Source organism: Halichoerus grypus, chromosome 6 (assembly GCF_964656455.1).
Source record: "Halichoerus grypus chromosome 6, mHalGry1.hap1.1, whole genome shotgun sequence".
Lineage (NCBI taxonomy): Eukaryota > Metazoa > Chordata > Mammalia > Carnivora > Phocidae > Halichoerus > Halichoerus grypus.
Window position 1 is genome coordinate 173837892 of NC_135717.1, and position 23461 is coordinate 173861352.

At 54.8% G+C, this 23461-nt stretch overlaps 1 protein-coding gene across 2 annotated transcripts in view; it reads left to right on the top strand.

The window, feature by feature from the left end:
* PARVB (parvin beta) overlaps nucleotides 1–23461 on the top strand; it is a 103822-nt gene that overhangs the window by 34038 nt on the left and 46323 nt on the right. For both annotated transcript variants that reach the window (XM_036084057.2, XM_036084058.2), the window contains exons 2-3: nucleotides 10339–10428; nucleotides 13194–13264. In XM_036084057.2, coding sequence (XP_035939950.2) covers nucleotides 10339–10428; nucleotides 13194–13264 — 161 coding nt within the window. The remainder of the gene's footprint in view (nucleotides 1–10338; nucleotides 10429–13193; nucleotides 13265–23461) is intronic.

The following is a 23461-nucleotide window of genomic DNA, read 5'->3' on the forward strand; positions in this document are numbered from 1 at the left end:
GCTCCTTTTTGTCTACGTAAACATGTACTCATTCGTCCCACAAATATTTATTGCGTGCTTATCACGTGTCAGGTTTTGTGCAGGCTCTGAGGCCATGGTCCTTTTTTTTTTTTTTTTAAAGATTTTATTTATTTATTTGAGAGAAAGAGAGAGAGAGACAGAGAAACAGCATGAGAGGGGAGAGGGTCAGAGGGAGAAGCAGGCTCCCCGCTGAGCCGGGAGCCCGATGTGGGACTCGATCCTAGGACTCCGGGATCATGACCTGAGCCGAAGGCAGTTGCTTAACCAACTGAGCCACCCAGGCGCCCATGAGGCCATGGTCCTGAGCAGCACCCGGCCCCCGTGCACTCCTGGGTGGGGGCAGGGAGGCACGCCCACCCCGGAGCTGCACCGACAGGGGGTAAAGGACTGTAGTTGTCACGGGCAAGGGGAGCTGTAGGGAGCCAGAGGAGGAACCCTCACTCCGTCTGGGGCCTGAGTGCAGAGTGCCATCCGGACAAATCCAGGGGGTGGAGTGGAGTTAGCCAGATAGAAAGTGGAGGGCATCTCTGGTGGTGGGGACAGTTCGGGCAGAGATGTGACAGACATGACTGGTTTTGGGATGGCCTCGTTAGAAGGTGTGTGTGGAAGTCAGGAGCTGCAGCTTGATGAGAAGTGGGGTCTGCTCATCAAGTGTTTGGGGGAGCTTGCGTTTTACCCTGGAGTCGGAGGGAGCCGTGTTGTGGGTTACACCAGGGACATGCTTAGCTTTGCGTGCCGGAAGGACTGCTGCCTCAGAGAGGACTCTGTTTGCAAATGACAGAAAACTCAAAGTGGATTAAGAACAAAATGGAATTCACTGGTGCCTTTTGACAGAAAGGGCCACGGGGGGCTGGCCTCAGGTAAGGCTTGATCTAGCACACAAATGGTGTGGCCAAACTGTTCTCTCAGGTCTGTCCATCCAGTGCCTTCATTTCCAGGTTCTGTTTGGTGGTAGGATGATGGTGCAGCTTCCACCTGTGTCCTTGCTGGGTCAAGGCCACTGGGGCAAAGTGCCCGTCTCATTCTGCATTCCCAGTACAGTCTTCTTGTAGCTGTCGACTCTAGCAGGCCAAGCCCATTCCTGACTTGATACCGGTGTTCCGGGGAGTGCAGCGAACCCATTGGCTGCACACTGGGGCCGGGGGCAGGTCCCCACCTGGATTGTAACGCCTGCGAATGAGGGGTATGTGCTGGTTCCCTCCAAGGGAAGGCTGGGTTCTGGTTTGACCAGAAGAAGGTGACAGGGTGCTGGGGAGGAGAAATAGCCGAGTCCAGGACAGTCACCAAAGAAGGGGAGAGGCCACGGCGGGGCCCATGGGAGGCCGAGTGGCCGTCCTGGTGACAGGTTCCTCCCCTCTCCCCACGGCTGCCCCAGGGACAGGACACAAGATGGAGAATCTGAGGAGGGTCCTGTCCAGCCTCTTGCTTCCTCCCTCTGTGTTCTTTGCATGTGTATGTGTTTGGGGGCCTTCCGCCTTCAGCCTTCTGGCTCCAGAATCAGGTTATCATTTGCAGTGGCTTTGTGTGAGGTCAGAGCTGTGCTGTGAGGTTCCCTCTCTGAATTTCTCTCTCCCTCCGGATTGCTTGCCGTGTCCCCCGAGGCTGGCAGTGCTGCCGGGAGAATCCCAAGCACCCCCTGCCCCCCGCATCCTAGAGCCATTTCTACTATTGAACCCATTTTCCTAGGGTGTAGGAACCAGCCCTTTGGAAAAGAGGGTCTTGGGAGAAACCCGGGTGGCAAGTGAACTCCTTCATTATTGCTGCCGAAACAGGCAGCTCTGCCTTTGGCTCAAGATCGAGAACAGGGATTCGGAGAAGGACTGAAGTTCTGGGCTCTCCCCACAGGCAGCAAACGGTCTGTATTTCCTTCTGATCCCACCGGAAGCGGGAAGATGGTGTGGTTTGGGGAACTGCAGGCCTTGGGTGGGTCGGATCCATCCCTAACTGGCTGGGCCAGCTTGGACGTGGCTCAGTGTTTTAGAGACCTCGTCTGTAGGGGGAGCGTCGCATGACAGCACGTGTGGGGTGTGCCCAGTAAATCTCCTTCCTTCCTGGGGAGGGAAACACCTCTGTGGCAGGTGCCAGCCAGGTAGGAAGTTGTGGAAACTTGACCCCTGTCTTCATTTCTGAAAGGAGCATGAAAGTCGCTCACCGGTTTGGATTTCAGGAGCAGGCGGGGTAGGATGTCTACTAAGTTCTTACCGTTCTAGGTGTTGATGGCCAGTGCTCACCGACCGGCATCAGCAACATCGCCTTGGGGCTGGTTATTGACACCTTGTCTTGGACCCTGTCTAGACCTGCTGGATCAGAATCTGCCTGTTAGCCCAGAGGATCCTAAGTGCATTGAAGTTTGGGAACCTGGCTGAGTGCTCAGGAGGGTGCATGGTTAGCAGAGGCCCCTGGGCGGGCTCTGGCTTACGATGGGAGCGGGGACATGACCGGCGTCCAGGCAGTGACTGGGATATCCACGGTGTTGTCTCAGGCCCAGTCCTGTCTCATCCCGCGGGGTTCCCTGAGGATGCGGCCCCTCAGCTCCCCTCCACACCTTTCCCACGCTGACCCAGGCAACCACGCACTTCCCGGGGGTCCCCTAAGCCAGAGACCATGGAATGATCTGTTCAGTAAAAGCACAGAGGAGCAGCAGATGGGCTTCAAACGGTGCTGGGGACAGGGGATTCCAAGGTTCTGAGCTGTGTAGATGCCTCTCGCATCCAGCAAAAGCATTTCCCGGAGCCTGGAGGGGACGACAGAATTGCCTGGGGGAGATCCATTCCTTCACCCACAAAACTCGCTGCTTCTCCCTTGCCTGCACACGAAGTCATGGGCGCACGGCCCTCTGTGACTTCCTCGGGGCTCTGCAGCAGACACACTGCTCTTCTGCTGCAGGCCGTCCTGCAGGGAAGCCCGGGTCTGTGGCCTGGACAGGCTCGGCTCCCGCAGGCCTCCTTCCCTGTAGGATTGGCTATCGCGGGCTGCGGGCCCCACGGGGGCACCGACTCCTCCCAGAATGTCTGTTTCTTGTCCCTTCTTTTGATTTCATCTCACAATAATGTAGGAACATGCTTGTGGCCCAGCCTTTCTGTCTCCTCCTTCCCTCCACCCTCGTCCCTTCCAGGTGACACCGCTCTTGTCATTTGGGAGTGGAGCCTTTCCTTCTTTTCTCTACGAATGTAGATGCGTACACCTAGAAATATATAGTTCGGGGCTTCTCATTGTGTTGTTTGCATAAATATCCTGCTGTTTTGTTTTTAAAGCAGCACGGTATGTATTGCACTGGGGGAATCATACATTTACTCCTTTAGAGCCTCTCTGTGCTGGGCACTAGGCCAGGCTGTGGGGTGGAAGGGGCCAGGCACGTCCTTCCCCTCCATCTGCTGCCGGCACCCGGACCCTCAGCGGCATGAGAGCAGGCCCCGTCCGTCTTGTTCTCCTGTCCCCTTAGTGCCCGGCCAAGTGCCAACGCGGAGGTGGCCTTTGACCGGCGTTCATTAGATCAGCAGCCTGCTGAACCCGAGGCTTGCGGCTGCCTCAACAGGACAGATCTTCAGCTGCGAGCTCTTGATGTCGGGGTCAGTAACGCCCGCTGACCTCCTTTGGATTTTGCTTTATTGAAATGCTCACACATTTATTTTAGCCTCGAAACTTATTTCGTCTTGAGAAATGGGATGGAAACTCATGCCCCAGGAGAGCAAACCCTATAAATCAGATGTCAGGCTGAGCCATCCTTACGGTGTGGGCCACAGTCTTGGGACTTTCTTATTCCTGTGGCGTTGTCAGCATGGTTCAGACACTCATCCTCAGCTGAGAAATTACCGCGAGTTAAACACACATAAATACACCGAGCTCCTTACGATGGGCCAGCATCCTCAGATTCCATTCCGCAGCAAAAACAAACCGGATCTGCCACTTTAAAGGTCAAGAGGCTCTCTCTTGTATGTTTTCCCTTGCGGATCGCGGAAAGTAATTTCCCTCTTGTACCACATCCGGGTCGGGAAGGGCAGCTGCGCTCCTTGGGGACGTCAGGTCCCAGAGCCTTTGACTCCAGGCCGGATGCTGCCACCCATCCGCTAGAATCCTGAGAATCGTGGAGATTGAACCTGGACATCATAACCTCCCAGGAAAGACCCGGCCTCACATTCCAAGGCCTTTGCAAGCATGGTAGCTCTGGAAAGAACTCCCCACCCCACGTGGTGATTGTAGCTTGGGGTGGACGCTGTCTCTTCGGAGATTAGAAAGAGTGGTCCCCCCTCCCCCAGCAGTCCGGTCCGCTCTGCGGGACATCTTCCCTGGGCCCTGTTTTAACGGAGCTGTGAGATCGTCATGTGCCGTACAACGGGACTCACTTTCAGCAGAACCACTGAGTGAGGAGCTCCATGGCTGGTGAATTTCATTATTCTGATCAACTGTGACTTCTGCAGAGAAACGACCCCTCTGAGCGCGGACAGAAGCCCTCACTGTTGGGCAGAGGCCGGGAAAGCCTCACGGTTGGGTCTTCCTAAGCACCGGGAAGTTTCTGTCCCCCCGACTGCCCTAGCCCGGCCCGTGGGGGCACATGCGCCTCTCCCCTCCCTTCGTTTTCCTGGCAACTCCAAGGACCTCTCCGTTCCCTTGAGGACCGGCCCGGCCTGGGAGTGGGTGTGTCTAGACCCGGGCGGGTAAGCGTCCAGAGCCGAGGCAGCTTTCCTGCCATTTTCTGGCCCCTCTTGTAGACGTGGATCAGGTGACACGCTGTTTTGTGGGGGCTTTCTCTTTGGTCCGATTCCCACGGTGCTGCGGAAAATTCTCCTCCTGATCTTTTGTTCTGCACGAAAACCAAGAAGCGTAGCTATGCGTAAAAAAGTCTCCATAGGTGGCCAAACGTCACGGCTGTGTTGAAATGTCAGAAAATGGAAATGTCACTGCTTTAGCATCCGAGGCCGCAGCCCACCCCTGGGCAGGGCTTTGTATCCGCCACGAAGCCCCGCGGGTGAGCCCCCGGTGGCTCCCTGTACCCCATCTTTGCAGGGGGTGCCTTGCGATCCCCCTTCCTGCCCCGGCGCCCCTCGTGGAACGAGAGGTCGAGAAGCCTTTGTGTAATTTTAGATTCACGTGTCCCTGACGGTGACCTTGCTCTGGGAGTCGGGCGGTTTCAGGGTGTGCGTTCTCAAGAATGTCAAAGGGGAAAAAAAAACAAGGTGCCTAAAAGCCTGTTTTTTTGGAAGGAGCCTGGGTATAAATAAATAAATGAAACCCATACAAAGAAAAAGATTAAAAAAAAAAAAATCAAAGATGGAACCTTTGCATTTGGCCTGGGGTGCAAATGGCAGGCTCTTTATGAGATGCTTTCAAGTGTTGAGGTTTTAGTTTCCATTCTTTCCTCCTTTTTATGTGCTTGTAATTCCAGGCAGGAGAGGTTTTTTTTTTTTTTTTTTTTGAGCCTTGCCCAGTCCTTGGGTGGGGTGATGGAAAAGGAACGGGCTTTGGAAACATGCCTGTATACATCGATCCAGCAGATGCTAAAAGCTAGCATTTTTTGAGCCCTTACTACATGCCAGCACCTCATTGAGTCTTGTAATCTCTCACTGAGGGGTGCCCCCATTTCACAGATGGCAGCTGAAGTACAGAGCAAATAAGTAGCTTGCCCAGCATCATCAGCTTATCAGTGGTCGAGCCGGGATCTGAAACCAGCAGACCGGCTCCAGGGTTCGAAGCCTTCCATTGTACTGGTCCTCAAATATGAAGACCTACAGTGCACAGGAGCTGAGCTAGTGCTGGTGTGGGTGGGCAGACGGTCCAGGAAAGAGAAGGTTGGACGGCTGTGTGATGTGAGCTGGCAGAGAGGAGCCCAGCTTGGGAAGGGAGCACCCAGGAGGGCTCCCTGAAGGAGGTTGCCAATAAGCTGAGGCTTGAAGGTGCGTAGGACTTAGCCAGGCATAGTGAGGTGCGGGACCACGTAGAACCGGGTTCAGTCCTGACTCTGGGGCTCACTGTGGGGTGTATACCAGGTGCCTTCACATGTAACAGGTGCTGGCCCTGCTAGGACCCAGCCGCTCCCTCACTTGTTAGGAGATGCGATGAATGGATGTCATGGAAGTTGCCTGGTGCGTAGTGGGTACTCGGGAAACATTAGTGGCCCTCTGTCCACTTCCCACGGATGGGTGGGAACGTGGATTGTACATTCACTGCGACCTGAGGTTGCAAACTGATGGCCCTGGGTTGGCCCACAGAATTGGAACGATGTGCTTACATTTATAAATTGGGAGATTCCACACTAAATCTTAAATTTGAGCTTTTCTGAAAGCTTGTAAGACGTGATTGCTGTCTGCATGTCCCGGTCTGCCCTCTGCCCCCGCTGAGTGAGGGGTGGCCGTCCCCAAAGGGGCACTTGTGCTATCAAACGCCCCCCCCACCCCCCCTTGGCTCTGTCTTCTGACCTGGCCTCCATCCTTCCTCTCAAACTCCTGGCTTTTCCCTCAGCCTCGTGTCCCCTGTGCGGCCCATGGCCATGCAGTGGCACCCCTGGGAGGTGGACTTGGGTGCAGCGGGAACCTTTGCCATGGATTTCCTCGTGGCTGGCTATCAGGTTTTATGTGGACAAGGGCATTCATCTCAAAACAATGGCACGCACTCAGGAAATCAGTGTGTCCTCAGCCTCATGGCATCGAGCCCCCGTCCGTTTGAACGTCCACACCCGTTGTGCGCACCAGACGCCGGCTCTCCCAGGCGAGCGGATCTTTCTCCATGACTCAAGGCAGCCGGCATTTTGCATCTTTGAAGTGTTCGGCTTTCTGGCAAATGGACCAGTACTTTAAAAACGAGAACATTCCAGGGATTAACGGAAAGCCACTAAACTGGCAGAGTGGGGTCCTTAGGGAGAAGCCATGGTTTAAGAGGAGCCCCTCCTTCCAAATGTCAGACTGACCCTTGGAGGACGGTAATCAGATATAGACAGAAAGGTCCTCAGTGACGGGGCTGTGTCCCCTGGGGAACGCAGGCTCTGAGAAATAGAGTCCTGAAGAGGTATCTGTTGAACCCTCCCGTGGTTCAGCATCGATGTGGCTGCGTGGTGGGCTTCCAGAGTCCAGGCTCCGATCTGTTACCCGTATGCTTTGCAGAGAGTCCCAAAGTCCCTTCTCCAGATTCTTGCCATCTTTCAAAGCTGCACTCAATTGCTGCCTCCTCCAGGAAGCCTTCCCTGGTTCTTCCTGGGGTGCGGGGGAGGCACGCCCTCCCCTTCTCCACTCTTTCCTTTGTCCCTCTCTTGGAGCCTGCTTTCCCATCTCCATTCCTCACCTTCACAGAGCTTGTGCTCTGAACCAGGAGCTGAGCACTCATGGTCTCACTTAGTCCTCAGAACTCTCTGTGAGGCAGATACCGCTGTCACCCCCATATTACAGATGGGGAGACTGAGGCTTGGCAAGGTGAAGGGACCCTTCCAGGCCACGTGCCCGCGTGTGGTAAAGTGGGATTCGGACCCCTGGCTCTGTGGTCACAGACCCGGGCTCGTCAGCGCAGGCCCTGTCCTTGTTTCCCTCAGAGCTTTGCACACAACACGCTCCTTTGGAATGTGCTGTTGAGCCAGAGCCTGGGCGGTTCTGTGAGAGCGTTTCTCGTTTATTAAGGTCGAGAAATCTCGGGTCCTGTTTAGTGTTATCTTTGATGTTGAAGGGCAGAGTGGAAATTTCTCTGTTTCCATGTGACCCAATTTCTGTGCTTTGAAAATGCTGTTTGCTTTCTCTTCCCCTGTGCCCCGTGTCTTTGAGATCAGACAGCAGGGCCCCCTGGAAGCATTTCTGTGTGTCCACCCTTCCGCCCTCCCCCCGTCACACGGCCTGTGTCCCGGTGAAAGCATGACTCGTGCGGCATCTTTCTGAGCCGAGTTGTGGGCTCGTTGTCATGACTCACCTGCATGGCTCACCTGTCCCGCCCTCCGCCTTTTCTTCTTTCCCGGGCTGTGAACATAACCACATCCCCGACCACCTGGACCTGAAGGGACCCCCCTGGCCTCTTCGTCCTTCTGTGATATCGGCCCGGGAAATGGGACTTAGGTGTTCAGGGTCTCCGCATACACCCCGCTCACCGGTTCAGGAGCTCCTCGTGTATACAATGCAAGATCCCCTTTTCCGCTTTCCTTTTTCTGCCTTTGGAAGCTTTTTGCTGGCTAAGATGCTCCTGGTAACTCATTACACAGTAAAAGCGATTGCTGAAATGTGGTCGCTGCTTTCGGAGCTGGCCTGGGCCCCCCGTGGGCGTCTGTGGACTATTGCTGGGGGAGCGGGGTGGGGGCATCTCCAAAACCTACCTCTGCATCATCACACTTGAAGGTGCTGAGTGTTTGTGTGCGTCTCGCACAGGGTTAAGCTGAGGGGTCAGGGATACAAAGACGACTGTGCGTGCCGTCTATTCCTAGGACGTGCCCTGGGGAGGCGGGTGTGCGTGCGCGGGGCTGACCGCGGGGACGACTTCCAACTTCCAGACCGGGATGTTGTTGGCAGAGGGTCCACTTTTCCTTTTCTTTCTTTCTTTCTTTCTTTTTTTTTTTTTTATTGTGGTAGAACATACATAACATAAAATGTATCATTTTAACCCTCTGTGAGCGTGTGCGTGAAGTCTGTTCATGGCGTGGCGTGACGCCACCATCGTCTCCTGAAGCTTTTCATCGTCTGGCGTGGAAACTCCGTCCGCGTTAAACACGAACCCCCCTCCCCCCGCCATCCGACCTTACCTCTGAGGCTTGATGACTCTGGGTCCCTCACTGTGTTTGTCCTACTGTGACTACCCCGTGGCGTGCTGCCCTTGTGGTTCATCCGTGTGGTAGCAGGTGTTAGAACAGCCTTCCCTCCCAAGGGCGAGTAGCGTTCTGTTGTCGTTGTACGGGGAGGTCGCCTCTTGCTCAGTCACCCACCCATCAGTGGGCTCTTAGGGTGCTGCCGCCTCTTGTGAATCGTGCTGCTAGGGGACGTGGGGATGCGAGAGTTTACTTTGTAAAAAGCCTCATCTCAGGGCCTTCGGGTGTGAGACGCGGGCATTCCCTGGCGGGGCAGAGGGCTGGCTGTACGCCTCGCCCACTGTGTGCCTGGCTCTGGGCTGGAGAGCTGACATTCATCATTTCGTCCTCCCAGGGGCCCTGAGGGGTGACTGGGACTTGCCTGGGGTCTCACCACTAGCAGAGTTGGGGCGTAGCGCCCCAGCCTGCCTGCTCCAAAGCCATCAGGCCCTGTCCCCTTGGTTACTCTTCAGATACCCGGGATAGGCGGTGTGAACGGTTCGCAGTGACTCTGGTATTGGAAGAGGAACGAGGTTTTCACGTATAAGAAGTTTTCACGGAAGAGAAGGCCGGAGCTCACCGGTGACCCGGGACTACCGATGGGGAGGCCAGTCCGTGGCGTGTGGTGGGGGACTGTGGCCCAGAGCTCTCAATCAGGGCTGTCAAAAGCATCAGGTGCCCAGGCCCCACCCACTGAATCAGATCCTGGGACTGGACGCTGGAGTCCCAGGAGTAGGTGGGCACTGGAGGAAACAGTGGGACAGGGCGAGGGTGTTGGTCCCCGGGGGTCCCGGTGGTACACTCTGGCAGATGTGACTCGAGGCGTTTTCCTGGGGGGCAAAGGATCCTTTCTGCCCCTGGCATCCATGCTGTGCCTCTGATCCTGTAGCCCTCTGCACCCTGTGATTATTGAGTGTTCCCCCAACACACACACACACACACACACACACACACACGCACACAGAGCGGCTGGTGGTCCACACCGCAGGTCATGGTGCCTGCAGCTCGAAGCCTCGGGTCAGGTTGGTTAGATTCTGTTGCATGCTCTGTTGCCCCAGTGCTGGCCATTACCTGCTCTCAGGCTTCTGTTCCCTTGAACCTGACCATTGACAACAGCATTGCTCTAAATTCGGGACTTGCCTGTGTGCGCGTTGGGAGTGGCCTCCACCCCCAGATCCCATGGCTGAGGACACAGCTCTCCAGGGAGCAGCGGAGAGCCCGCCATTTCAGGCCCTGTCGCTGCGGTTCCAGCTTTGCCTATCTCAGCAGGCTTGGGCGGATCTGAAAGCATCCAGAAGCTTCCGTGTCTTAGTCATGTATTCCAAAGAGCAGCGGAAACAGACTGGCAGGGCTTGCCGGGCATCAGGAAATACTTGGCGCCAGAGGGAAGAACTACAGAACGTATTCTCAGTTTGGAGCATTTTTGCTCGGACGCTTTCTGGGTGACAGGCCATTTAGGAATGTTTGTTAAATGCTTAAAAAGCAGGAGTTGATTCCTGCGTGTTTCCACTGCCGACATGCGAGGCCACGGTACTCCGTTGACACTGACCCTTGTTTTCCTTTCTCGACAGTGAGTGACCTGCAGGAAGAAGGCAGACATGCCATCAACTCGCCGATGTCCCCTGCCTCGGCGGATGTCCACCCCGAAGACACCCTGCTAGGTACCGTGGGCTCTGCCCACCCCTGTCGTGACACTGCTGAGCTCCCCCGGCTGGAGCACCAGGGGGATGGCCTGGTGACCAGACATCACGTCAGGTGGCATCCGAGAGTCTGGGCTCTTAGCTCAAGGTCACGTTTAGAAAAGTCGGTAGGAAAGAAAACCCGGTCTTCCTTTGTAAGTTTCTGCCTGTCTGATTTTAAACGTCGGTTGTATTAGTAGTTACGTACGACGAGGCCAACAGATCGAGAGTTGAACAGCATTGAAAAGACAGCTTGTTACACGCCCAGTCCCGAGGTGGGGGCACGCCAGGGTTGGGCAGGAAGCAGGAGGGAGGGGAAGGCGCGGCCTTTCTTTTCTTGTGGGAAGGACGGGGTGGGGCAGTGTAGGCAGGTGTGGACTGGCTGGTTGGGATAATCTCGGGGGGCTCTAGGGGCTCTCCTGATTGGTGTGTCCCGGGCCCTGGGAGGGGCAGTGTCTCTAGGTCCCCAGGCCCCAAGGTGTCAAAGCATTCGAAAATATAGAAAGTAAGAAACATAGTTAATACACCCTAATCTCTGCGCAAGCCAGAGCTGTCCTGAGGCCGTGGGCTTGCTGGGTAGGACCCACCAAGTGGTGAAGGCCCCAGTACTCACCTCCTTGAGACCACATCACAGCCAGCACTGATGAGGTGACAGTCTGGACACGTTTTTCTTTTTTTTTTCTTTTTTAAAAGATTTTATTTATTCATTTGAGAGAGGCACAGCGAGAGAGGGAACACAAGCAGGGGGAGTGGGCGAGGGAGAAGCAGGCTTCCGCTAGGAGCAGGGAGCCCAATGCGGGGCTTGATCCCAGGACCCTAAGATCATGACCTGAGCCGAAGGCAGACGCTTAGCGACTGAGCCACCCAGGCGCCCCTGGACACATTTTTCTTAAAGTGTGTTTTGGGATCTGATCAGTCTGAAAGGCGGTTGTGGAACATTCTGCTTATCTCTGAACCCTGGTTCAAAGGGAAGTCCCGGTTGGTCCGTCCTTTGTGGTTTCCACGACAAGGCCAGGCCAGCAAGAGCTTGCGGAGAAACGCAAACACAGGTTCAGCTTGGCGGACCTGAAGCCAAGTGCTGGACGAGGACCCTGAGATCCTGCTGGGGTCCACTGCGGCCCCTCTCCTCTTGGAAGAGCATGACTCTTCACTGTTCATGCTGCTGGTCATCTTCAGTCTGGCTGAAGAGCATGCTCCCGGGTGACCCTCTCTAAGGGGAAACTGGGGACTCGCTCGTGGGTCTGGAAATTAGCTGGACACAGAACAGGATGCTCCATCTCGGCACTATGGATATCTGGCACTGGGTAATTCTTTGCTGTGGGGGCTATCCTGGGTCTTGTGGGGTTTGAGCATCCCTGACCTCTACCGATGAGGTGCCACCAGCCGGGACAACCAAAAATGTCTCCAGACATTGCTACGTGCCCCCTGGGGTGGCGGAAGGACACAGTTGCTCCTGTTGAGAACCCTGATTTAGACTAACAGGGGGGCTAGAAGGTTTATCCTAAACACATGGCAGGCTCTTGTTTTGTCAATAATGCCTTGAACTTGCCTTTCCCTGGGCCCTAACCCTCCTCGTTTTGCCATCTTTATAAATAGCCACTCTTGGGCAAAGGGAGTTGGTGTCCTTCAGTTTGTTCCATAAGGTTCTGCTTGTCCCTGAAGCTCGTGTGACCTTGATAAGGACTGACCTGGTCAGCACGTGGAACTGAGGTCTGAAAGGTGAAGGGGATGTGTAGTGGAGGAAGAGGGTATCAGACAGGGCGTAGCATGTGCCAAGGTCCTGTGGCAGGCAGTGGTGACGCTTGCTGAGGATCTAGGGAAGGCTGGAAGGGCTGGAGGGTGGAGAGTGCCAGGGACAGCTGAGGAAGTGAGGCTGCAGAGGGCCTTGGAGGCACGTGGAGGGTGCTGACCTTGGTCCCAGGAGCACTGGGAGGCTGCTGAGGGCCTTACATCACAAGGGACCCCTGTGTGTTCTCCTGTGTGTTACCTGGAGCCTCCCTCTCAAGCATCAGACCTGTATGACTCCAAAAATAGTTTTCCATTTTGTGAGGCTTTAAAATTTGCTGTTGTGAAGCCAGTCCTCTCAAAGCCATTCTGTTCCCACTGGCATGGACAGGGGCCCTAGCTCTGTGGGAGCCTGGTCATCGCCACCTGTGTGTCCTGCGGGCTCTTCCCCTGCTCAGGTCCCGAGGCCTCCCCCTCTGCGTCCCCTTGTGTGGTCCGCGGTGCCTCCCACACCCTCTCCTTGTGCGCGGGCACAGCCAGTTTTGTTCTGGATGGTGTCGGGCCACCGGGGGGCTTTCCCGTGTGTAGCCCCTCTTCCTCACTATCATGCCAGCCCCTCTGCAGCGGCTCCTGGGCCCCAGTGCCTGTAGATCGAGGCCTGAACATGGAGGGAAAACGGGTAACAAATAAACAGAACAGGCATGAACACATTTTATTGTGAAACATCATCCACCCCCTTCCTTTTTTTTTGCGATTTTTTTTTCTAAATTTTTGGTTCGTCCTATTTTATGGAGTGGGGAGCTTTCTTGGTGTATGTATTTATTAACAGCGGCTGCCAGGAGCTTTTCCCACGGATCCGATTCAGCCTGTGTGTGTGCTGTCCTCCCAGTGCGTGACCCACTGAGGGAATGACTGGCTTCTCTGCTCTCAGACCCTCTCCCCGACTTCAGGCAAGGGGAATCGGCCATCCCCACAGCCCTGCAGTGCCCACTAGTGCTGACCGTGACTCTCTTCCCCGGCAGAGGAGAACGAGGAGCGCACGATGATCGACCCCACCTCCAAGGATGACCCCAAATTCAAGGAGCTGGTCAAGGTAAGGAGCACCTCGGTCAGCGCCTTCTGGGCTGTGGTGGGTGGACTGCTGGGCCGGGTAGGGGGGTGGAGGGCGAGGGGCGGGCCCCGGAGCTGGTCCCCGGGGTCAGGGAAGCTGCGACGGGAGGGCTGGGGGCCCCGTGGCTAATTCAGAGTGTCAACGGCAGCTTCTGTCTCCTTAGCCTGGTTTCTGAGCCCCGGCTCCGCGGTGAGGCTTTATTTGTGGTATCTGTGTGTGTTTGCCGATTGCAGTTTTGATTGTTCTGATCTAAACCACGATGGGGCTTCAAGAGTTAATCCCCCCCGATGGACGAGCAAAGGCTCGGGCGCTGAGAGCGTCCTCGCCCCGGGAGACCCAGCTCCGCGCCAGAGCAGGTGGCCATGGAAAAGCTTTCACTTCGGCAGCCCGAGGCGGACACAGGTGACCCCCGGGCTTTGAGGACGCTGTCCGTGACAGTCCATGCCACAGACACGGGCTATTAGAAGTGCTCTTCAAGACGTTTCTCCACCTTAGTCGGCGCCGTTGGACCCGACGTGGCGCAGAACCGCGTTCTCACGGGGGCTGGCGCAGGATCAGGAACGCTTCTGCCAAATTGTCTCCTGGTAAAAGTTGACCTTGAAAGGGCCCGTGTTAGGGCCCACCCAAAAACCTTGATTCCTAACAACTGACGTTACCTGGTTTACTTTATTAAGAACTCTTTTCCCTCTAATATTCACTCTGTTACTCTGAACACAAGAATGTTGGTGAGGAAAGTGACCCTGTCTTTGAGCCACCAAAGACAATTATGGGGGATGTTTCAGTAGTAGAAAGGGTTTGCACTGTATCAGTTGGGCTTCTGCAGAGAAACAGAACCAACAGAGTGGACCCGTCTATCCATCTGTCTACATCTAGATGTGATGATTATCATGACAGATGGGCTTACGTGATTGGAGCCCCACGATCTGCTATCCACAGCCAGACACCCAGCAAAGCGGGTGCCGTAGTTCCAAGGCGGGCGGGCCAGGAGGGCCAAGGACAGGGTTGACGTGCAGCTCAGCCGGCAGGCCCGGGAGGGTGAATCCCACCTTCCTCCACGTTTTTGGGCTATTCGGGTCCTCAGTGGATTGCGTGAGGCCCGCCCGTGTCATCCATGTCTCCTCTGCTTTGCTCAGTCTGCCAATTCAAGTGCTCATCTCTTCTGGAAACATCCTCGCAGACCTAGCCAGAAGGGGTGTTGAATCCGGTGTCCAGGCCTTCCGTGGCCCAGTCCAGCTGACAGGATTAACCGCCACACACACCTTTTGGCTTTCTCCTTCTTCAGCCTTTGAGCAAAGCTGAGAGTTCACAAGCATCGCCTCCCTGAAACACCCCCAGGAGAGCTGGTGCTGTCCTCACGTTCACATGAGGACAGAGGGGAGAGGCACCCCGCCCCCCACTGCCCCGTTACACCTGTTAGCGATGTGTGCGGGCCTGAATGGGTCTAGTCATCTGGCACCTTGTTCGCTGAGCCCGGGCTGAACGTCTTGTGCCATGCATGGCCCTGGGCGTAGTGAGATGAATGGATCGCCTTCCTTCTCATGGGGGCTGCTTCATGCCCGTCTCGGATTCACCTGGCCCCAGCGGCCTCCGTTGTGCTGCCGTCACTCCCAAGCCCGCAGGCTATTTCGGACCCCACGGGGTGAGGGCTGGTCAGCTGCTTGTCCTTCATCAGCCCACGTGGAGGGGTCTGCAGCGTCTCCGCATCCGGGGCCAGCCCAGTGGGACCTGCGTGGGCTCGGCTACCGCAGCTCTTCTGGATTCTGGATTCGGCTGAAGGGCCATGCTGCAGGGGATGGGGTGTGCTGATTAGAGGGGCTGGCAGCGCGGGCAAGTCCACGCCCCATCAGACAAGGCAGGACCAGAAGGCACCAGAGAATGAAAGCCGCTCCCTCACTTCCCTGCTGGGTGGTTGGGAGGGCCACGGCTCCACAGGGGGGGGAGGCTGCCCGGCTGAGCACTGATGGGTTATCTTCCGAAGCTGTGGTCAGCTCAGGGGTGGACCTGCCTCACCTCCCTTCCCGCTCACTCTTGCCAGCCTGGGGTTGCCCCCACCCCAGCAAGGGAGCAGCAGTGAGCTTGGCCCTGGGCTCTCTTTCTGGGAACCCAGGGGTGGTGGGCTGAGTCATGGCCCCCCAAGGTGTCCATGGGAATATTACCTCCTTATGTGGCAAAAGGGACTCTGCGGACATGACGCAGGGGTCTTCGTTTGGGAGATGATCCTGGGTCACCCCAGGTGGGCCCAGTGCCGGCACAAGAGTCCTTAGAAGGGGGGGCAAGGGAGATTTGCCCATGCATGAAGGTGCAGCACGGTGACAGAAGCAGGTGATAGATACATCGCGGGCTTGGAAGGTGCCGGAAGGGCCCAGGCGCCAAGGATGCAGGTGTCGTCTGGAAGCTGGAAGAGGCAAGGAGACGGATTGTCCACTAGAGCCTCCAGAAGGAGCCAGCCCTCCCAACACTGTGACCATAGGCCGGGGCAGCTGATTTTGGACTTCTGACCTCCAGGGCTGTAAGACAATACACTGGTGCTGTGTGGGCACTGATCTGTGGTCCTTTGTTAGAGCGGCCGTAGGAAACTAAGACACCAGGCTAGGTCACCTGCCTTCCCCAAACTGCTGCCCCACCCCCCCACCCCAGCTCCTGGCTCCGCTGGCCACCTGGGCCGTGCCAGGTGGGCCTTGCAACTTCGCCGGGTTCCTGGAAGGGCCAGCTGCGAGACCCTGAGCTGTCTGCTCCTCTGGCCGTCCTGCCAGCCTGGAGCTCCTGTGCCAGGAGACGAGCAATTTCTGGAAGTTTCCGCCTGCTCTCAGACTGCAGGCAGCCTCTCGAGGCAGGCTGGCGGCCTGTTTTTCACTTTATCAAGCGTTTTCCAAAGCAAGCGGGTTGGCTGGCTGTGGATTGTTAGTCACTGTGGTGACGGCGTGGAGGAGTGTGCGGGAAATATTAGTTCTCACAACTAGAGCCTTTTTCAACTGAGACACGGGCGGGCGGTGGCTCGGGGGATACAGGGCTGAGCTTCGGCTGCCCTCGGTTCACTCGTGTTCGCCGGGCATGTGGGGCCTGGGTGTACCCCTGAGTCAGGGTCTGCTGCCGTCAGCACCAGCTTCTCCTCGCTGGGGGAGTAGCCGGTCCCAAGGCCACCGTGGCCTGTCCCCGGGTGTGCGGTGGGGGGGAGGGCAGCCCAGCTCATGTCACTTCCTGCCTCCCCTTTTGGCTTGCCACTGAGCCTCTGCCCACCCAGGTGTGTGATATGAGAGGCCGGCCCCCAAGCCCACCCTCACTTCTGACACTAATTACAAGTTTGGGGTCCCCAAGACGACCTGTAGGTTTGACACTAGAAGGACTCACAGGACTCACCAAATGCTGCCATGCTCGCTGTTATGGTTCATCGTGGTAAAAGGACACAGGTGAAAATCAGCTGGGGGAGGAGGCACCTAGGGCAGGCCTGGGAGGGCACCGAACGTGGCATTTCCAAATGTCTCCTGGTGGCATCGTGGACAGCGTCACTTACTGGCAATGAGAAGACAGCATTCTCTGAGCATCGCTAGCCAGGGAAGGTCCCCAAGCTTCGTGGTCCAGAGTGTTTATTGGGGTGCCATCCTAGAGGCATGTCTGTCTGCCCTGGGGACCAACCTGTCTCCAGCCCTCCCCCGTGATGAATAGAGTGTGGCCCAAAGCCCCCACCCTAAGCCACGTTGGTCCTTTTTGGCCAGCCCAAGGCTCCCATGTAAACCATCTGGCAGGACGCTCCAGCGGCCTAGAGATCACCTCCCAGAGGCCGAGGCACACAGCCGCTGCGCTCCGGGCAAGGTTAGATCTGCACCTGGCCTGTGCACTTGCAGCCCCCGGCACGGAGGACTCTTCTCCACCTGTCCGTTTTCTCCTGATGTCCCCGCCTCCAGCCCCTCCCCTCCGCCCCTGTGCTCCACACCGCACCTCCTTGCCCTGGCTGGTTCTCTCCGCCCAACTTCCCCTGGCCGGGACTGGTACACTTCTCGTCTCCTCCCTCTCGAATGGAAGCCCATGCGGCGAGTGTCAGATTTTGCTCCCAGGCGAATCCCCAGGGCTGGGAGGCGGGCCCGCACACAGCCGTGCTGATGCCCACTGGCAGGAGGAGGAGTGAGTGCACGAGGCTGTGTGTCAGAACCACCTGCAAGGGTGTGCACCTCAGGGACCAGGCGGGTCTTTTTGCCCCATCACCAGACCAACGGAGTTGGAATCTTGGGAAGGGGGCTCTGGGAGCATGGGGCGAGGGTTGGGGGCTCTTGTGAATTGGATGCTGATGCAGGTGGTCCCAGGAGCCCCGCCTTGGGAACCGGGGGGTGTGGACGGCTAGTCTTGGTGGTTCCAACAAAACCACTCCATGCGCTTGACCTGCGTGATTCTTAGTGCTTTTCAGACCCGTTTTCTGCACCGCGGACTCTCCTTGTCCATGCTGCTGGTTGGTTACGTCCGAGGAGGCCTGCCAGTGGTTCTTGGCAGGGATTCTGCTCAGAAAGGGTGTTTTCGGTGGGGAGCGTGGGCCACACGCCAGCCTGAGCAGGTCAGGGGTGAGGTCAGCTGATACTGGCCAGGTCCCAGTCTGGGCACCCGAGGGACATCTCTGAGGCAGCATGGTCAGTCCCCATGTTTTCTTGCTCTGTTCTCAGTCAGCTGCTCTTTTTCACCTCTTGTCTTGGCCCCTGTCCTGTCTCCCTCTGTAGACTTAGCCCTGCTGACCCCGCTGCCACGGGACTGTCACCGTTGAAAATATTGTGAGCTGCCCTCTGTTTCCTATAAAACAGAACCCTGGCTCCGGCTACGCCAGGCAGTATGAATGAGGCCGTTCATTCAGAAATTCTCTCTGAGCATCTGTTGAGCCTACTGGGGCGTTTAGGGGTGAAGGGGCGAGGTGCGCTTGGAGTCTGGCTTCCTCGATTCAAATCCAGGCCCAGACAAAAGTTGGGGGCGCAGTAGCGTTGTGAGGGGCGCGGCAGATCCCGCGCTGTCGCCATCTGGCAGGTGCCGTGGCTGGTGTGGGGACTGGGCACCGTGGGGAGAGGGGGAGGCGCAGGTCTGCCGTGGGAACTGGGAAGTGGGCACGAGCGTCCTGTGGGTTCAAGAGCCTGAAAGACTTCCTGCCCTGCCCTCCCCGCTGGTGTTCTGTGCCACAGGCATTTTCTCTAGCATCCTCCAGAAGCTCCCTGGACTACTTACAGGGCGAACAGCTCGTGCGGCCCCGGGCAGATTGCAGTTAATAGATGAGATGCTTTATGTTTTTAATGATCCTCGAAAGACAGTGTGGCAACTGTCATGCTTTCCAGAATGAAGAGCCAGAGAAGAGGCCTGCGCGCTCATAAGCACGTTGGTCCAAGGTGAGCAGACCGTGTCGTTAACTGGGGTACACGGTTCTCCCCATGAGCAGATTTCACATCTCATTTCCCAGTTTATTGGACAAGACTCTTCTTGGCTGTGAAGTTCTGTTTTCTTCCTCCCTGCGTCCCTGTGAAGAGAATCAGCTGCAGAAAAATGATCCTCTGGGCGGAAGGCAGTGCTCTTGGAGCCAGAGCTGCGTGGAGACGCCCCTGTGATGTGTCCTGGCGTTTGCACCCGGCTCGGGCTGGCCCCCCGCCTGTTGCAGTCAAGCCCACATCAGTGGATTAAGCAGCAGCGAGCCTGTTTGGAAGTGATTAAAACGTAACTGTCATAGCTTTTGGGAGACAGGCCGCAGATCCTGATTATCATTCAGAAGGAACGAGAGGAAACGTAATTTTTTATTCTGCTTAAGGCAAGCCTGTAAAACATACGTGCCAAGGGCATCATTAATGTATGTCCTAGACATTTGCCTGCAGGATTTGGGGTTTGCAAATGAGTGCGTCCGAGAAATAATGATTGGTGCTATCTTGAAAAAGTCTTGCCTGAAACAGGATTAAGACGGGCGAGCAGGGGAATAGAATCGCGGCGCTTTGTGGTGTCCGGGGAGGAGATTGCATCTCCGTGGGGGCGGCGGCAAAATTGGGTGCCAGATTGCTTTTGCTTCCCAGAGCTGACCCCCGTGGCCTGTTGTGGGGAATGGGCTCTTCATCCCTTTTGGTCCTGTTTTGTAATCGTTCAGGTCAGCAACCTGATTTCTGCAGCTGATTCTGTTCATGGGGACACAGGGATTTTTAAGTTTTCGTTTCTTCGTAACAGAAATGGTGTCTCTTGTGTGTTTGCCGGCAGGACTGAGCTCCGGGCGAGGCAGCCTCTGGGATGTCACTGAGCAAAACAAAAGCCCAACCCTTGTGGAGCAGACAGGTCAGCTGGGGAGACAGATTTGGTGAATGAATGTATGGCCTGATGGCCATGAGTGCTTTGCAGGAGGCTCAAACAAGAAGCAGGGTGGTTTCCTCTCCCCCTGTTCTAGGTACGGTGGTCAGAGAGGTGGCTTTGAACTGAGAGCTGCTTGCTGGTACCTAGGGCAAGAATGTCACCGCAGAGGCAAGAGCAAGTGCAAAGGTCCTGTGGTATGCGTGTACCTGGCATGTATAAGGACGAACAAGGAGGACAGTGTGGCAGGAGCCTAGTGAACAAGAAGGACAGTGGTCAGAGATAAGATCAGAGAGGTGCAGGGTGTTAGACTCCCTGCAGCGTGGGGACCAGCTCTTTCTAGTAGCCGAGGGAGGACGAGATGGGCCTCCTGTGTATACCCTTCCTGCACGTGCCCTTCCCAGCAAGCAGCTGTGACGCCTTAACAGCCCCATGTGGGGGCAGAGATGAGGTCACGTTTGTATCTCCCATGTCTAGGGTGGTGTCTGGCATATGTTCTAGGTGCCGCTGGTTATGCTGAGTAAATCAGAAAGGAGCTTTTGACGCGCCGAGAGCTCCAGGGATGGTCGCGCTAACATCTTTGTAGATCACTGTAGCTGTTTAGAACCAAACCGTCTCACGAATCCTCAGAACAGCCCTGCAGAAGTAGGTGTGAACATCTGTATTCCAGAGATTAATCGAATAACTGCTTTGTTGAGATAGAATTCACATACCATCCAGTTCAGGGGTGACTAGTCTCCTCCCATAGTCATGAGACCTTCCCCTCAATCAATTTAAGAATATTTTCATCACTCTCAAAAGAAACCCCATGCCCATTGACAGTCGGTCCCTCTTCCTTCCCGCCCCCCCTTCCCCCTCCCCCCGATGGTAGCCACTCCGTCTCTGTGGAATTATTCTGTCTCCATAGACTTGCTGATTCTGGATATTTCATGTAAGGAGAATCATTCAATATGTGGCCTTTTGTGACTCGCTTCTTTCACTTGGCGTAACATTTGAAAGTTTCATCCATGTTGTAACAGGTCAGTACTTTATTCCTTTTTATGGCCGAATAGTATTCCACTGTGTGGATAGACTACACTGTGTTTACGCCTTCATTTGTTGATGGACCTTGGGTTGTTTCTGCCTTTTGGCTGTTTTGAATAGTGGATATTTTGAACATCCGTGTATGAGATTTTGCATGGACATGTGTTTTCAGTATTCTCTTTTGGCACATACCTGGGAGTGGGCTTGCTGGGTCAGATGATAATTCTGTGTTTAACCTTTGGAGAAACTGCCAGACTGTTCTGCAAAGTAGCTGCAGCATTTTACATGCTTTCAGCGATGTGGGAAAAGTTCCAGTTTCTCCACATCCTTGCCAACACTTTTTATTGTATGTCTTTTTAATTATAGCTACTCTCGTCGGTATGAAATGGTATCTCACCGTGGTTTTGATTTGCATTTGCCTAATTGCTAGTGACTTTTCATGCTTTGGGCATGTGTGTACTTCTTTGGAGAAATGTCTCTCCAGATCTTTTGCCCATTTTAAAATTGGCTGTCTTTTTATTGTTGAGTTGTAAGAGTACTTTATGCATTCTAGATACAAACCCTTTCTCAGAGGATTTTGCAAAATCATTTCCCATTCTGTGGGCTATCTTTTTACTTGCAGGTATCTTTTTTTTTTTTTTTTTTTTAAGATTTTACTCATCTATTTGAGAGAGAGCACAAGCGGGGAAGGAGCAGAGGGAGAGGGAGAAGCAGGTCCACCGCTGAGCAGGGAGCCCAACACGGGGCTCGATCCCAGGACTCTGGGATCTGACCTGAGCTGAAGGCAGACACTTAACTGATTGAGCCACCCAGGTGCTCCTTTGCTGGTATCTTTTGAAGGACAAAAGTTTTTAGTTTTAAGTCAGTTTATCTGTTTTTTTGTGCGTGGTTTGTGCTTTAGGTGTTGTAGCTAAGAAATCATTACTTAATCCAAGCTCATGAAGGTTTATTCTGCTTTCTAAGACTTCTATAGTGTTCGTTTTTATACTGAGGTCTTTGATCCATTTCGAGTTGATTTTGATTTTTGTGTGTGGTGTATTCTTTTGCACGTGGACACCCAGTTGTCCCAGCACCATTTGCTGAATTGAATTATCATCTTTACTGCTCTCTGTAGACTATAGTGGGAGGACGATTGGTGTCCTCTCAATTGCATTCTCTTGGTCTCTGTGTCTGTCCTTATGCCAGCACCCGCATTTTTATTACTGTAGCTTTTTGGTTTGGTTTGAAATCCGGAAGTGTGAGTTCTCCAACTTTTTTCTTCTTCTTTGAGATTGTTTTGGCTATTTGGGAGCCCTTGGATTTCCATATGTGTTTTAGGATCTGCTTGTCAATTTCTGCAAAGAAGCCATCTGGATAGTGATTTTTTTAAAGGGTATTTATTATTACTTTTTTCTAACTACCACAGCAGCATAGACTACTGAAAACCTGGAAGACAAAAATCAAACAGAAGGCAGTGGTAATTTTCTTTTATTGGTGTCCCTTCAGGCTTTGTCTTCTGTGTATATAGTTTTTCCTACACAAAATTTGGAATCGTTCCAGAGTTAGTAAATGTCTAGGGGCACTTTTGGATTAGTACCTTAGCAGAAACGTCTGGAACTGGAATTGCTGGGTCATGTAACACACACAGGGGTAGGAATTGGTTTGTCTTCTTTTTAACAAAGACTCTGAGGACCAGAGAGGTTAAGCGACTGGATCCAGGTCACACAGCTAAAACTCAGGGTGCAGGCAGCACACTGGATTTTTTTGTAGGTGGTGGTAGCAGTGCTTGTTTATGAGGCTGATGCTTGAAAATTGTGATAGCGAATGCCCTTCGCATTAGTGTTCTGTTGATGTGTAAGTAAGTACCAATTCAACTGATTAAAGCAACATTGTTTATTAGCGCACAGTTCTGCAGGTCGGAGGTGTGGCTGGGTTCTCTGCTGCGGGTGACACCGGGCTGAGTTCTTTTCTGGAGGCTCTGGGGAAGAATCAACTCTGCCCCTAGAGGCCTCTCCTGTCCAGGTGGGGCCTGCTGCCTTCAGAGCCAGCAACGGGGGCTCTCCCCTGTGCTTCCCCTCTCTTGGCCTGTGGTCTCTGACCCCTAGATCCAGGTTCAAAGGGCTCATGTGCTTAGGTCAGGCCCACCTGGATAATCTTTCTATAACAGCCTCATCATGGGGTGCACACCATCATCTACACAGTCCCAGGGGTGATAGGGGCGTGTACACAGCAGGCTGGGATCTTAGGGGGCATTTTAAAATTTCTGCCTACAAAATCGTTTTAAAGCTAGTAGCCAAAAATTATAGACAACATGAGGAACGCTATTAGTAGTCACTTATCTGGTATTTATGACCCCTTTAGGGCTCAGGGCTTTGCTGGGTGCTGTGGGGAGGCTAAAGTAGCAGGTGCCATCCCTGGCCTGAGGGAGTGCTAAGTCTGCCTGGGGGGTGGGGTGTCAAGGGCCAGCCCTTTGTGGCTGCTGTGAGGTGCGGGGTGCCCGACCCGGGTGGGTGAGGAGGTGCAGGAGTAGGGGATCTGCAGCTGAGCAGAAGGCCGGCAGCAGGGCAGGCTGGGGGGACTGTGGGAAGCTGGTGGGGAATCAGGCTGGCCAGAGAGGGGGCCCAGGTGGGGGAGGGCTCTGAAGACCAAAAATAGGGGGTAGGGTTGCTGAGCCTTGTGTCCCCGTACTCATTTTTATTTCTTAAGTTTAAATAACACATTCTGCAAAAAATATACACCGGTAAAATCTCATCAAGCAGCCAGAACAGGCCCCTGGGGTGGGGGGGCATAGACATAGGGGTCTCAGTTCTGTGGCTGTGGGAGTGGGTTCAGGGTCCGGGCGGTGGGTCAGCCTTAGAGAGCCACAGTGGGGGGCATTCCAGGTCTCTT